The sequence below is a fragment of the Varanus komodoensis genome, unplaced genomic scaffold (genome assembly GCF_004798865.1).
Source record: "Varanus komodoensis strain SLA01 unplaced genomic scaffold, ASM479886v1 scaffold113, whole genome shotgun sequence".
NCBI classification, from domain to species: domain Eukaryota; kingdom Metazoa; phylum Chordata; class Lepidosauria; order Squamata; family Varanidae; genus Varanus; species Varanus komodoensis.
In genome coordinates, this window is record NW_025335325.1 from 391,044 (window position 1) to 403,539 (window position 12,496).

The window sequence follows — 12,496 nt, forward strand, 5'->3', positions numbered from 1 at the left end:
AGTCCCCGCTCGGCCATGGAGCCAACTGGGTGACTTTGGGCCAGTCAGTCTCTCAGCCCAACCTACCTCACAGGGTTGTTGTTGTGGGGATAAGATGGAGGAGGAGAGATAATGTAAGCTGCCTTGAGCCCTTTGTAGGAAAAAAGGCAGGATATAAATCAAAAAATAAAAATAATAAATAACTCAGTCAGGCTGACTTCTCAATAGACATACATAATATTGCAGGATTAGTCTGTCTACATATACCCTTCCCAAATCAGTCCCAAGACAATCTAGCCAATGCTGAGAGTATCACAGTCTAAACACCCTACAAAGGTCAAGTCTGGGCAACGTAAAAAATCGACGTACAAATAAAATTCTAGCATGCGTGAACAAAAATAATATTTTTTATGAACGATTAGGTGCATTGCCAGCAGGAAGAAAACCACTCACTGCTTACAGAGAATGCAAAGGCCGTTCAATCCCGCCAGGTTGGAGAAAGCCGTATCAGTCGAAAGTTTTCATGTACGATACAATGTTACCAAAAAGTTATTTATTTATTTTATTGATTAAAACATTTCGTTACCAAAAAGTTATTTATTTATTTTATTGATTAAAACATTTCTATGCCGCCCCATGCGGCTTACAACAAAGTTAAGTTTCTGTTTTAAGGAAAGATTCATGTTAGTTTTTAACACTAGCATAGTTCTGCCTGGGAAGATTGTCTCCTAGTTTCAGAGAACTACAGCCCCCAGAATTCCTTGCACGCAGGAGCTAATTAAGTCAAAGCCCGCCCAAGGCTTATGGGGCTAATTTGAATATGCAAACAAAACACCAGAGGACCGTAACTTGACTCCCCATGTCATTTGGACCCGTAGCCCTTCGGGAGCATCGAGCTTCGTCCGGCCGTGGCGTTGCCAGTCCGGCTCCTCCTTACCCCGGACATCCAGTTGCGAAGCCTCCGAATGATACTCGTAGCCGACGCCATCTTGGCCCTCTGTTGCCAAGGGCACAGCGGCCGCGCGGCACTCTGGGAAGAGGGACGGGAAGGGGCGTGGCGGCGGCGGCACGGTGGGAATGCTGGGAGGAAGGTCTCCACTCGCAACGCCGCCGAAGCCCGCTCGTGCGTCCGGCGCGGGGCAGGCTGGGAAGCGGGTCAAAGATTTTACGGAGCGCGCAGCCACAATGGGAAGGGAAGGGAAGGGAAGGGAAGGGAAGGGAAGCCGCCTGGAGGAGTCATAAATTAAGGCAGCCGTTCACCCCAGCAGGACGCAATCACGTGAAAACCAGTCCAGTAGAAACGGTGGCAAAGCCCTCGCTCTGGCAGGCCCGTCCCGATGCCTCAAGGCAGCGGGGCGGGGCAGCGCATCGTCGTGAGGACGGGGAAAAAAGGGCAACTCGGGAGGAGGAGGAGGGAACTCCCGTCGCGCGAGGGACGCTGGGAACCACCGCGGGGCGTGCTGGGATAGCAGTCCGGTGCTAAGTTTCGCCCGGAAAGGGTAAGGACGGGCTGGAGCTCTCGCGATGCTAGGCCGGGCCTTCCGGGTCGTCTATAAAGCGCCGCGCGCGGCCACGTGATTCCCTCTCCCTCCGGCGCCGCCATGGATACGAGCCGCGTGCAGCCCATCAAACTGGCCCGGGTCACCAAAGTGCTGGGCCGGACCGGCTCGCAGGGCCAGTGCACCCAGGTGAGCCCCCGGAGGGAGCGAGGGGGGGAGGGGAGGGGGGGCGGCGGGGTTCGCGGCCTCCGTCCGACCGACCGACCCTGCAGAGGGTGCGTTTTTTGCCCGATCGGAGGCACTCTCGATGGCTGGCCGCTGCAGGGCCGCAGGCAGACGAGGCTCCCGCTCCCTCCGACGGGGCGAGGCCGCTCTGCACGCCCGCCCGATCCGAGGGAGCGGCACAGGCTCAGCCGGGACGGGGGTGGCCTTTGCGGCGAGGAAGAGCAGCGGGCCCGGTTGGACGAGCCGTCGCCCCCGCGTAGGGACGCTACTCTGCGAATTATGATTATGATTATGATTATTATTATTATTATTACATTTCTATGCCGCCCCTTGCCGAAACCTCGGGGCGGCTTGCAACATGATAAAATACATTGAAATACTCAGAGGCGGTTCTCTTCTCTGCCGTCGCTGGCCTTACCTGAGAGGAAGGGGTGGTGTGGGCCCGAGCATCTCTCCCCGGGTAGCTCCGTTTTCTGCACGCTCAGAGGTGCGCCCCTCTTTTACGTTGGGAATGGTGTTTTTTTTTTATTGATTTTCGATTGATATCCTGCCTACGGGCATCTCGCTCATCTCCACGGATGTGAGCAAGCGGCTGAATGAGAATCGAATTTTATTTATTTATTTATATTGTGATTTATATTTATTATTTTTCAATTTATATCCTGCCTTTTTCCTACCAAGGGCTCGAGGCAGCTTCCATCTCCTCCTCCATCTTATCCTCACAACAACAACCCTGCGAGGTAGGCTGGGCTGAGAGGCCGTGACTGGCCCAAAGTCACCCAGTTGGCTCCATGAACCCAGATCGCCTGAATCTCAGTCCCATGCTCTTAACCACTCCGCCACACTGGCTCTCAGATACATGTGCCTTTCTCCATCTGTTACCCCCAAAAGTACAACCCCCCCCCCCCCCCAGGATTACGTGCAGAGGTGTGCCGAGTTACTCTAAGTGTGCTTTGTGTACCTGGAGTGACCCTCTTTCCCCATACTCCCTTCTCATGCTTTGACGATATATTTCAAAAGGTTCTGGAGGCATGTGAGGGAGAGAGCTTTCTGAACATGCACAGAAGTGTTCCTCCCAGTTCCTTCTTGATGAGAGGAGGAGATGACTCGAAGTGACATTGAGGACCGCAGGGGACAGTTGCCTTTGATAGTTTGTGCTCACGGACATTTGGTTCTAAGGCATCTCCAGGGTATCAGGTTGTGGAAGAGATCCTGCCAATCTCTCCAGGTTGGGCTGGGACAGACCCCCATTTGAAATGCTGAATAACCAGCCAGTGTTGACATTACTCGGGTTGGATAAAGCGATGCTCTGATAGCACAGAAAGCAGCTTTCAAGGCTCTGATGAAATCAGAAATTTCTTATTTTATATGGATATTTTAAGTTATTGTTTTATCTATCTTGTAAGCCGCCCCGAGGCTTCGGCGAATGGGGCGGCATAAAAATTATTATTATTATTTTTTATTATTATAACATTTCTATGCCGCCCCTTGCTGAAACCTCGGGGCGGCTTACAACATGATAAAATGTATTGAAATACAATAGTACATAATAAATTACCATTAAATATAAAAATACAAAAAATACATTGATTTACGAATACAAAATTAAAATTATCAGTATAAAATAAAAATATAGGATGAGAAAGAGAAGGAAGAAGAAGTTGCCCAGGCCAGATCATATGTTTTAACAATTGAAATGATGTTTAAATAAAAAGGTCTTTACCTGGCACCGAAAAACCAGTAACGACGGTGCCAGGCGGACCTTCAATTCAGATCGAGGAGAATCCTGGCGGCATCTCCCTGGTGGGGCTGCAAAATCTAGAGAGGTGCTGGCTGGGCTGTGCTGCGACTGGTTTAGGTTAATGAAAAGGCATATGGTAAATGTGTACAGAATTATGCATGGTGTGGACAAGGGGGAACGGGAGTTGTTTTGTTGCCTGCAGAACCCAAAGAGCTCAACCAATGAAAGGATGGGCGATTCAGGACAGGCGCAAGGAAGGACTAATGTAAAGGAGCTAAAACCCCTAAATTTAATTGGCTCATGATGTTGTGATAGCCACCTCTTTTGAAGGCTTTAGAAGGGGCTTGGGCAGATTCATGGAGGAGAAGGCTATCCAGGGCTACTAGTATTGAAGGCCATACACCGATTCCAACATCAGGCACAATGTCTATGTTGGACCAGTTTCTGGGGAACATGGGTGGGAGGGTGCTGCTGCACTCCCATCCTGCTTGTGGATTTTCTGCAGACAGCTGACTGGCTGCAGCGGGAACAGGAACTTAGACTAGATCAACCCTTGGCTTCAGTCTGGGCTCTGTTTACATTTGTGACTTTAGAAGCAAAGGGGGATCTATCAGTGGCCATTTAGCCCTTATAACAAAATAAAGCATCTGTGTCTAGTAGCAGTCTACCCACAAAAGCCAGGTATTGGGGCAGATGGCCAAGGAAGCCTCCCTTCATGTGCTTGTGATCTTCCTGACTGTCCCCTGCTGGAAGCAGGCTGCTTGGATAGATGGACCTGCCTTGGCTGGGTTCAGGAGGAGCATGCTTGGCTGTCTCATTTAAAATCACAAAAGCATCTAGGGCCTTTGTGTGAATGACGTAGTGGCATCCTTTAGGTCAAATAAAGGGTCATTTTGATAGGTTAGAACACCGGGCAGAGAACAACAGAATTAAATTCAATAGGGTAAAGACCAAGTCCTCCACTTAGGAATAAGAAACCAAACAGACAGCTACAAGATGGGGAATCTTGGTTTAACAAGACTGCTAATACTTGGTTTAACAAAATGAGAAGGAGCCTGGTGGTGTTGTAGATCACAAGATAAATACGAACCGGCAACGTGATGCAGCGGCAAAAAGGGCAAATGTTATTTTGAGCTGCGTTAACAGAAGCGTCACAAAACACATGAAGTACTCAGTACCAATCAGACCTCACCTGGAGTACTGTGTTCAGTTCTAGGCACCTGAATTTTAAAAAGGATGCAGAAAAACTAGAAAGGGTACGGAGGAGGGTAGCAAGGATGAAATAGCCAGTGTGGTGCAGTGGTTAAGAGCATGGGACTGGGACTCAGGTGATCTGGGTTCGAGTCCCCGCTCGGCCATGGAGCCAACTGGGTGGCTTTGGGCCTCGCAGGGTTGTTGTGGGGATAAGATGGAGGAGGAGAATGATGTAAGCTGCGTCGAGCCCTTTGTAGGAAAAAGGCAGCGTATAAATCGAAAAATACAGCGAGTCAGAAGAGGCCCACCTGGCCATCCAGTGTGACTCCCAGCTTGCTCTATTTAAGATTCGGGGACTGGAGGCAAAGCCCTGTGAGGAGAAATTGAGAGAGCTGGGCATGTTTGGCCTCAGGAAGAGACCGCTGAGGGGAGAGAGGATAACACTGTATAAGTACCTCCAAGCCTGTCACAAAGAGGAAGGACCAGAGTGCAGAACACGTAATATTGGACTTAAGTGAAAAGAATCGAGATTTCGACTAGACACCAGGAAGAATTTCCTCACTTTCAGAGCACTTTGACAATGGAACCTTATACCTGGAGAAGTTGTGAGCTGTCCCTCACTGGAGACATTACAAAAGCATCCGGGCTGTTATCTAAATGGGATGGTGTAACTCAGTGCCCTGTAGCAGCAGGGGGTTGAATTTGATGGCCTTCTGGTCCCTCCCAGCGCTACGATTCTATGACTCTTAAGTCCCTGAACTCGGCTACTTTCTCTTGGGCACACACCCCTGCTCCTTGCTTGGTAAAATTTGGCCTCGTTCGGGGAGCTCGGCTGAACCAGGGCTGTTTACGGGTGGCGCTGGCCCTGCATGGTGCATTGGTGAGGCTAGCGTAGTCCTGGCAGTGTGGAGCGATGCGTGCTCCGTGCACTGGCTAAGTCCCGGCAGCTCACCCCTTGCTGGACGGCCGAGCTCGGCTTGCTCGGCGGAGCGGTGGGCTCAGTTCCATCCCCGATACAAACCTCTCGCTCGTTCTTCCGATGCAGGTCCGTGTGGAATTCATGGACGACACCAGCCGTTCGATCATCCGCAACGTCAAAGGCCCAGTCCGGGAGGGCGACGTCCTGACACTGTTGGAGTCTGAGCGCGAGGCCCGGCGGTTGCGCTGAGCCCTGGTGAGTGTGACTCTGCTTCGGCCCCCCTTCCCCTGAAGAGCCTCCTCCACGTCTGTGCCCTGGTATTCGGGGTTGCCGCTCCTGGCATCCAGGAGCACTGGGTGCCCTGGTTGGTGTTGCTGAGCGGGTGCATCCATCAGGCCTGGCCTGGGGAGGCTTAGTTGGACCCCTAAATAATTTGGCGGGGAAATCCCCCCTTTTACAGCAGTTACTATCTGTCGTGACTGAGCTGAGTGTTGAAGTGCCTTTTTTTTTTTTTCTTTTTAGATGGGGTGAAAACTCCTCAGCATGACCCGCTTATTCGATCTGCTCTGGGCAAGATGAGTCATCAGATGCGATTGAAATAAAGTTTGTTGCCTTCCCATAAAGTTTGTTGCCTTCCCCTGCTAAACCTTTTCTGGGTGATGCTTCTGAAGTGGCCAAAAGCGAGCATGTGGCAGTGGCTGAAATGACTGTCCCTTCCTGCCAGCTCTCCCTCGGCCTCTAGGGCTTCTAGCCACTCCTCGCCTGTCACTTCCAGCTGGTGTGGTAGTGAGTGACTTGGAGGTCCCAGTCCTTGTCCCCACTCAGCCATGGAGCAACTGGGTAACTTGAGGCCAGTCCGTCTAATCTACCTCACAGGGTTCTTACGAGGACCAAATTGAGTGGGGGAAGCCTAGATAAGCCACCTTAGATTCCTTGCAAGAGGGAAAAGGCAGGCTGTAAATACAGTATAATTAGAGTAATAATATAATTATGGTTATTTTCACAGGATTTCCTCATTCTGCAAAGCCACACTAGACTAATTTCTCTCATATCCACCCAAACATACTTTTTTGTAAGGAAAATGGCCCCCAAGCTTGTAGGCCCTCTGTACAGAAAGTGAGCATATGGTACGTGTCCAGACATTTTGGGCTTGACCTCCCTTGCCAGCACACCCAGGCACCTGGAGAGCTACGTCTGTGCTTAGCCCCTTCCCCGTTGGAGATTTCGCAGAGCAGCCCTTTGCTATTGCCTGAATCAGCCCCCACAATGTTGAGGGAGGACTGGGAACAGCTCCCGAAGAGCCAGTGCTGATCTTGAATCTGCCAGACTGAAGGGTTCGAGTCAGCAGGAGGCAGCTTCCTGTGTTCCTATTTACACTGGTACCTTGGCTCGTGAACTTAATCCGTTCCAAGACTCTGGTCGTGACCCAAATTGGTTGTGAGCCAAGTTCAATTTGTCCATAAGGGTCAATGTAAATAAGGTTACTCTGTTCTGTAACTATTTTTTTTAAATCAGAAAAATGTGAAGCAAAGTGACGACAGAGATGGCGGCCGTCTCCCCACCACCACCCCGAGCATGAGCGCGGACATCTCCCTGCCCCCCCCAGCACAACCACAGTCATGCCCATCATCCCTGCATGCGCCCATCATTCCAGCGCGCGTGGGGGGGGGACGGGCACGAACAGGGCACGCTGGGGGAGGGAGAGATGGAGACAAACGCGGGTGCGCTGGGGGGGGATGGCCGAGATCGTGGTTGCGCTCCTGCAGAAAAGATGGGCGCAATCTCGGCCATCTCCCCTCCCCAGCACGATCGCGGCCAGCACCCCACCTGTGGGTGGGGGGAGATGGGCCCACTTGCGATCGTCACCCAATGTGGAGTTTGAAAATTTTTATTACATTTTTGTTCATGACCCGATTTGGTTGTGAACTGAGCTGTTTGTGTGCCAAGGGAGCGCTGTACCTCCTCCTCTGCAAAATCCTCCGACAGGGTACCCCCTCTGTGAGTGCTGTGAGGTCTGAACTGCCCTCTATCACAAAGTGCTGAATTATCCCTTCCCCTCAGCTCCCACGGTGGAAGGCTTCTGTAGTGAACTTGTTCTGCCTCCTGGCTCGCATTGCCCCTCTAGCATCACAGCCACTGGGTTAGGAGAGACCAGTGGTTAAGTCCAGCTGGACTATATCCCAGTGACCATCCCTCGGGGCGTGGGTGGTTTTCGGAGGCGCCGGAAGAAGCAGAAAGGCAGGTGTGCTGGGTCTAAAGAGCATTCAGAGGTGGTTTCCCACAGCTTTATTTTCCATCTGAAATAGCAAAATTCCACAGCCGCCATGTTAGGGAGGGCTGTCTTTTCCCCAGTCACGGGCCAGTAGGCAGGATTTGGCCCATGCCTATGAAGAATTCACCTCTGGGATGCCCCCCTGGGCAACGAGCAGGTCTTCCCTCTGCCAGAACGTCTCCCTTGGGCTGAGTAACCGGTGTGTCCAAGCGCAGCTCAGTCCACAGGCATGTCTCCTTCCTGGGTCACAATCGCTGCCGATGTTCCAGAGTGGCTCACCCGCCCTGTGCTGCCCCAGAGACACCCACACGGTTCCCTGCAATGTGCTCCCTTGAGCAAGCCTGTCTTAGGAAGAACCTTGGGAAAAGCTGGGCTAGGGGCCCTGTTCTGTAGCGCTCTTGCCACATTGGATGTGCCTGTATAGGACAGCACAGCTTCAAAGGGTTCACGCACTGCTTTGCTGTCTTTCCCCTCGGTCCCTTGTGATTCCACTCCCGGTCCCCGGCCAGCTACCTCTCTTCCTGGCCCCAGCCTTTCCCTTTTCCCCCTGCACCCCCTGTATCTCATGGCTCCTCTCCGCTCGCTCTTCCTCCCCACTTTCCCTTGGCTTCCCAGCCACATCACTAGACTCATGGTTCCACTTCCCCACACAGGCCTCACGGCAAGCCTGCTGAAACCAGCCACGTCGCATATGGGTCCCTCTGCAAAGGGGGCGCCCAAAGCACTTTCTCAGAAACATCCAAATGTGCTCCCAGGTCCACCAAGTCCGGGGACCCTATTCCAAAGTGAAACATTTGAATAGATGCCTGCCCAGTGCCTTCTCTTGGGGGGCCCCTTCACAAGACGAGGTCACGGTGCTTTCTTCCGACAAGGTTACATTTGACCAGTAAAAACGAAGCCCCGTGCACCGGATTTCTTTGCATGGCTCTGGTCACAGATGAGGAGCGAAGGGGATTAGCATCTTCATGCGCATCTCAGTGCAAGGGTGCATAAGCAAGTTCCCTGCCCCGTGTTAATTACAGAGGAGGGAGGGCATTATGTCCTCACTGACGTGCCCAATCGGAGTTGGGGCGCCTACCTTGCTGTTGGCAGTTCACCCCCTGCAAAAAATGCAGCTTGCCACTACAAATCTGGTAAGGATTCTAGCTGAGGCTTTTCTCAGATCGTGCAGTTGGGCCTGAGGAATTTGAACTTTATACAAATGGGACATTGTCCTTGAGGCGGTGGAGTTGACTTGGATGGTATCAGACAGCTGGGGGGGGGGGGGAGACTTGGTGGGCGGCTTAGCCTGGTGGTGTCGACTGAGGTTGGCTCGCTGAGGCCTGGGGCCCTTGTGGATGGAGGAGTGCATGCCTTCTCAGGTGTAGCCCTGCTTGAGGGATGAGCAGGGAGGGAATTTGCCCCCCAGCTCCCTCGCCCCCTCTTTTCCCTGGTGGGGCGCACAGAAGGGTCAGCTTCGTGGTCAGTGGGTGCTGGCACTGCTCTGGGCAGCAACTTCAAGAGTCTCACAGGACAGTATCGCTTGCTCTTGGGTAAAACAACATTCTGGTCAGCAGCTCAGGCCCCAGGTAGGAGCCTTGCTCTAAAGCTGCCTCTTGTCCCTGCCGGAGGTCTTCCTGGTGGTCTCCTGTGAATGGAAGATGAGATGGCACCATCAGCCCTGCAAAACGCTTGAGCAGCATCTGCACAAAATGGTAGGTTAAGGGAAAGAGCCCAGAGAACTTGGGGAAAGAATAAGTGTGCTCCTCTTCCCAAGGGGCACCACAAGCATCTGCATCCGATTCTCACATACAGGCCTTTCTGGAAACCTTGAGAAACTTGCAAATTAATCTGAGGCGCTCGCCCAGGTTTGAATCAGACCTTCAGGGCCCTCCTTTAGCGGATTTATGAGTGAGGTATTCGCAGTGCATGAAATTCAGCCAAGGACGGGCGAGTGTAGAGGGTGCTTTGCCCGTTGGCTGCGAGAGGGCTGTGTGCCCCCTTCCTGCGGCACCCCCTGCTCCAAGGTACAGCCAGAGATACTCACTGGGGATCCTGCCACTGGTTGTGCGAGGTGGGCAGATATCAGTCCGGCGATGTCGTGATGGCCCGCCTCCAGGGCGATGGAAGCTGCATCATTGCCGTCCTGCAGCGAAAGGACAAATAGGCGAGGCAAAGGAACAGCTTGGTTTCTCTGGACAAAAGACGATAAACGAGCTCTCAAGGCTAAAATGAGAGACATCGAGAGACCTAATCGTGCGATGCATTGGTAGAAACAGACCAGAGTAGCAAAGAAGTCCATTGTTCAGCTTAGAATGGGAGTAAAATGGCAGCAGCTGCCCCCAGTTTCTCCTCTCATGGGCCACACATCACAATGAAGTTTCCTAAGTCTTTTCTCCATGGATGGGGTTCTCGAACTGTTCAGGCTTGGGTTCAGAACACGAATGTTGTGCAGATCCCAATGGGGAGGAGGGCAGGAATCAGAGGAAGTTTCCCTCGGTCATAGACAACTTTTGAGGACTAGAAAGCGACCCAAAGCTCCACCTGCAGAGATGTTGAAGAGCGAGCCATTCCGGAAGCACAAGGGACCTGTTTTGGCCCTAGCATTTTCACTCCAACTTGGAGAAGCTCCCGTGGGATGCCCCGTGAAGAGGCCAGCGCAAGGAGCCAAAAAGGAGGGCGCAGCATAGCCCCCCACCCCCCGCCCCTCCCTCAGAACATATTACAGCTTTCCCGTCTGACATGTAGCCCTCGGCAAGACGTTTCGAGGCTTCAGAGCAGGGACAACACCAAGCAATCGGCCCATGGGGCCACACGGTGAAGCCCCTGCAGGCCCAGGCCAGTTCCAGGGCCTGGATTCCCCAGCCTAGCTTACGTGATCCGCGATGGAGACGTCGCAGGCCGGCTGAGAGAGAAGCAGCCGCACGGTGCCGGCCCGGCCGTGCTCGCAGGCGCACATGAGTGCGGTGGAGCCCTCCTCGTCCCGCAGGTTGACGTCCGCCCCGCACGCCAGCAGGGCCGCCACCATCTCCTGCCTCCCGTGGCTGACGGCCAGCATCAGTGCCGTCTGCCCGGCCTGGAACCCGGATGAGAAAGGAGGCGGTGGGATCGGGGCCAGGTCCCCCCAGCTCCCCTTTCTCCAAGGGGCGCCCCGTTGGCGCCCTGCCCAGCGGCACGCACCTGGCTCGCCTTGGCATCGACGTTGCCCGAGCCGAAAAGCCTCTGGACGACAGCCATGTCTTCTTCCCGCTCCAGGGCCGCCAGGGCCGCCAGCATGAGGGCCGTGTAGCCGGCTTTGTTCTGGTGGTTGACGTTGCAGACCCCTGGGGTGGCAAGGGGCCGCATAGAAACGTTATAATAATAATAATACGTAGCTAGGCGCCGGGTCAAGACCTTTTTATTTAAACATCGTTTCAATTGTGAAAACATACGATCTGGCCGGGGCAACTTCTTCTCCCTTCTCTTTCTCCTCCTATATTTTTATTTTATACTGATCATTTTAATTTTGTATTTGTAAATCAAGGTATTTTTTTTGTATGTTTATATTGAACGGTAATTGATTATGTGCTATTGTATTTCAAGGTATTTGATCGTGTCGTAAGCCGCCCCGAGGTTTCGGCAAGGGGCGGCATAGAAATGTTAATAATAATAATAATAATAATAATAATAATAATAATAATAATAACAGAGAGGGGCTGACTCCCAGGGGCTGCCACCGGGATGCTTGTCGCTGGAGATGCTTCCACGGGTCGAACCTGGGACCTCTGCAACTCGTAGCCTCATAAATAGGTGGCAGCCTATTTATGCCTACGATGATGATGATGATGTGGCAGCCTACGATGATGATGATGATGATGATGATGATGTGGCAGAGGAGAGAAAGCGGTGGGCCTGGGGTGGAGCCACTGCAGGGCCAGCTCGGGACGCTTTGCCACCCGAGGCTCCACTGCGAGGGTTGGCCTCACCCATTTTGCTGCTGCTTCGATCGATTTATTATGTATTTATTCATTTATTAAAACCCTTCTATGCCGCCCCTTGCCGAGGCCTCGGGGCGGCTTACACCATCGAATACGCAATACATTCAAACGAGGACAATTAAAATATATACGGTAAAATAAAAGAAGCCGCCCTGGCCGAAGAAAATTCAGGAATATTAACATTGGAAATGCTGCATCGATAAAAAGGCCTTCGCCCGGCGCCGAGAAAAACAAATAACGACGAATTCATCTCCTGCCTTTTTTTCTCGCAAAACCCCTGGGTGGCTCGCCTAGACCCTCCTCCTCACCCTTCGATCCTCACAACAACCCTGTGAGGTAGGTTAGGCAGCGAGGCAGCACTGGCCCAACGTCTCCCAGTGAGCGTCACCTCTCCTGTGTCCAGTCCAATGCTCTAACCATTATGCCACAGCGGGGCCTAGCGGTCGGAGCAGGCAATTCAGGGATCCCCAGTGGATGAGAGCATCCAAGGAAGCCAGCTCCGTACCAAGGCAGTGCGGTTAATTCTATTTCTTGTACCTTTAGAATCTTGGGATCCCACCCGTGGCCTAGAAATGTTGTTGTTGTAATAATAATAATAATAATAATAATAATAATAATATTCTATTTCTTGTAACTTTAGAATCTTGGGATCCCACCCGTGGCCTAGAAATGTTGTTGTAATAATAATAATAATAATAATAATAATAATAA

The 12,496-nt window shown here is 52.2% G+C and overlaps 3 protein-coding genes across 3 annotated transcripts in view; 1 reads left to right on the forward strand and 2 right to left on the reverse strand.

Moving 5' to 3' along the window:
* NDUFA7 (NADH:ubiquinone oxidoreductase subunit A7) overlaps positions 1 to 1,327 on the reverse strand; it is a 2,705-nt gene extending 1,378 nt beyond the window's left edge. The window contains exon 1 of the mRNA XM_044421001.1: positions 917 to 1,327. Within this exon, the coding sequence (XP_044276936.1) occupies positions 917 to 967 (51 nt within the window). The 5' untranslated portion in view covers positions 968 to 1,327. The remainder of the gene's footprint in view (positions 1 to 916) is intronic.
* Positions 1,328 to 1,518: 191 nt separating this feature from the next.
* On the forward strand, positions 1,519 to 6,180 carry RPS28 (ribosomal protein S28). Its single transcript, XM_044421022.1, has 3 exons — positions 1,519 to 1,667; positions 5,684 to 5,812; positions 6,080 to 6,180. Exons 1-2 carry the CDS (start codon positions 1,581 to 1,583, stop codon positions 5,804 to 5,806), a joined length of 210 nt encoding a protein of 69 aa, XP_044276957.1. The 5' UTR covers positions 1,519 to 1,580; the 3' UTR covers positions 5,807 to 5,812; positions 6,080 to 6,180.
* Positions 6,181 to 9,104: 2,924 nt separating this feature from the next.
* Positions 9,105 to 11,125, reverse strand: LOC123018695 (KN motif and ankyrin repeat domain-containing protein 3-like). The gene is made up of 4 exons (XM_044421006.1): positions 10,989 to 11,125; positions 10,684 to 10,884; positions 9,856 to 9,954; positions 9,105 to 9,456 (listed from the first exon to the last, which is right to left on the reverse strand). The coding sequence occupies exons 1-4, from the start codon at positions 11,082 to 11,084 to the stop codon at positions 9,412 to 9,414; spliced, it is 441 nt and encodes a 146-aa protein (XP_044276941.1). The 5' UTR covers positions 11,085 to 11,125; the 3' UTR covers positions 9,105 to 9,411.
* Positions 11,126 to 12,496: the final 1,371 nt, after the last annotated feature.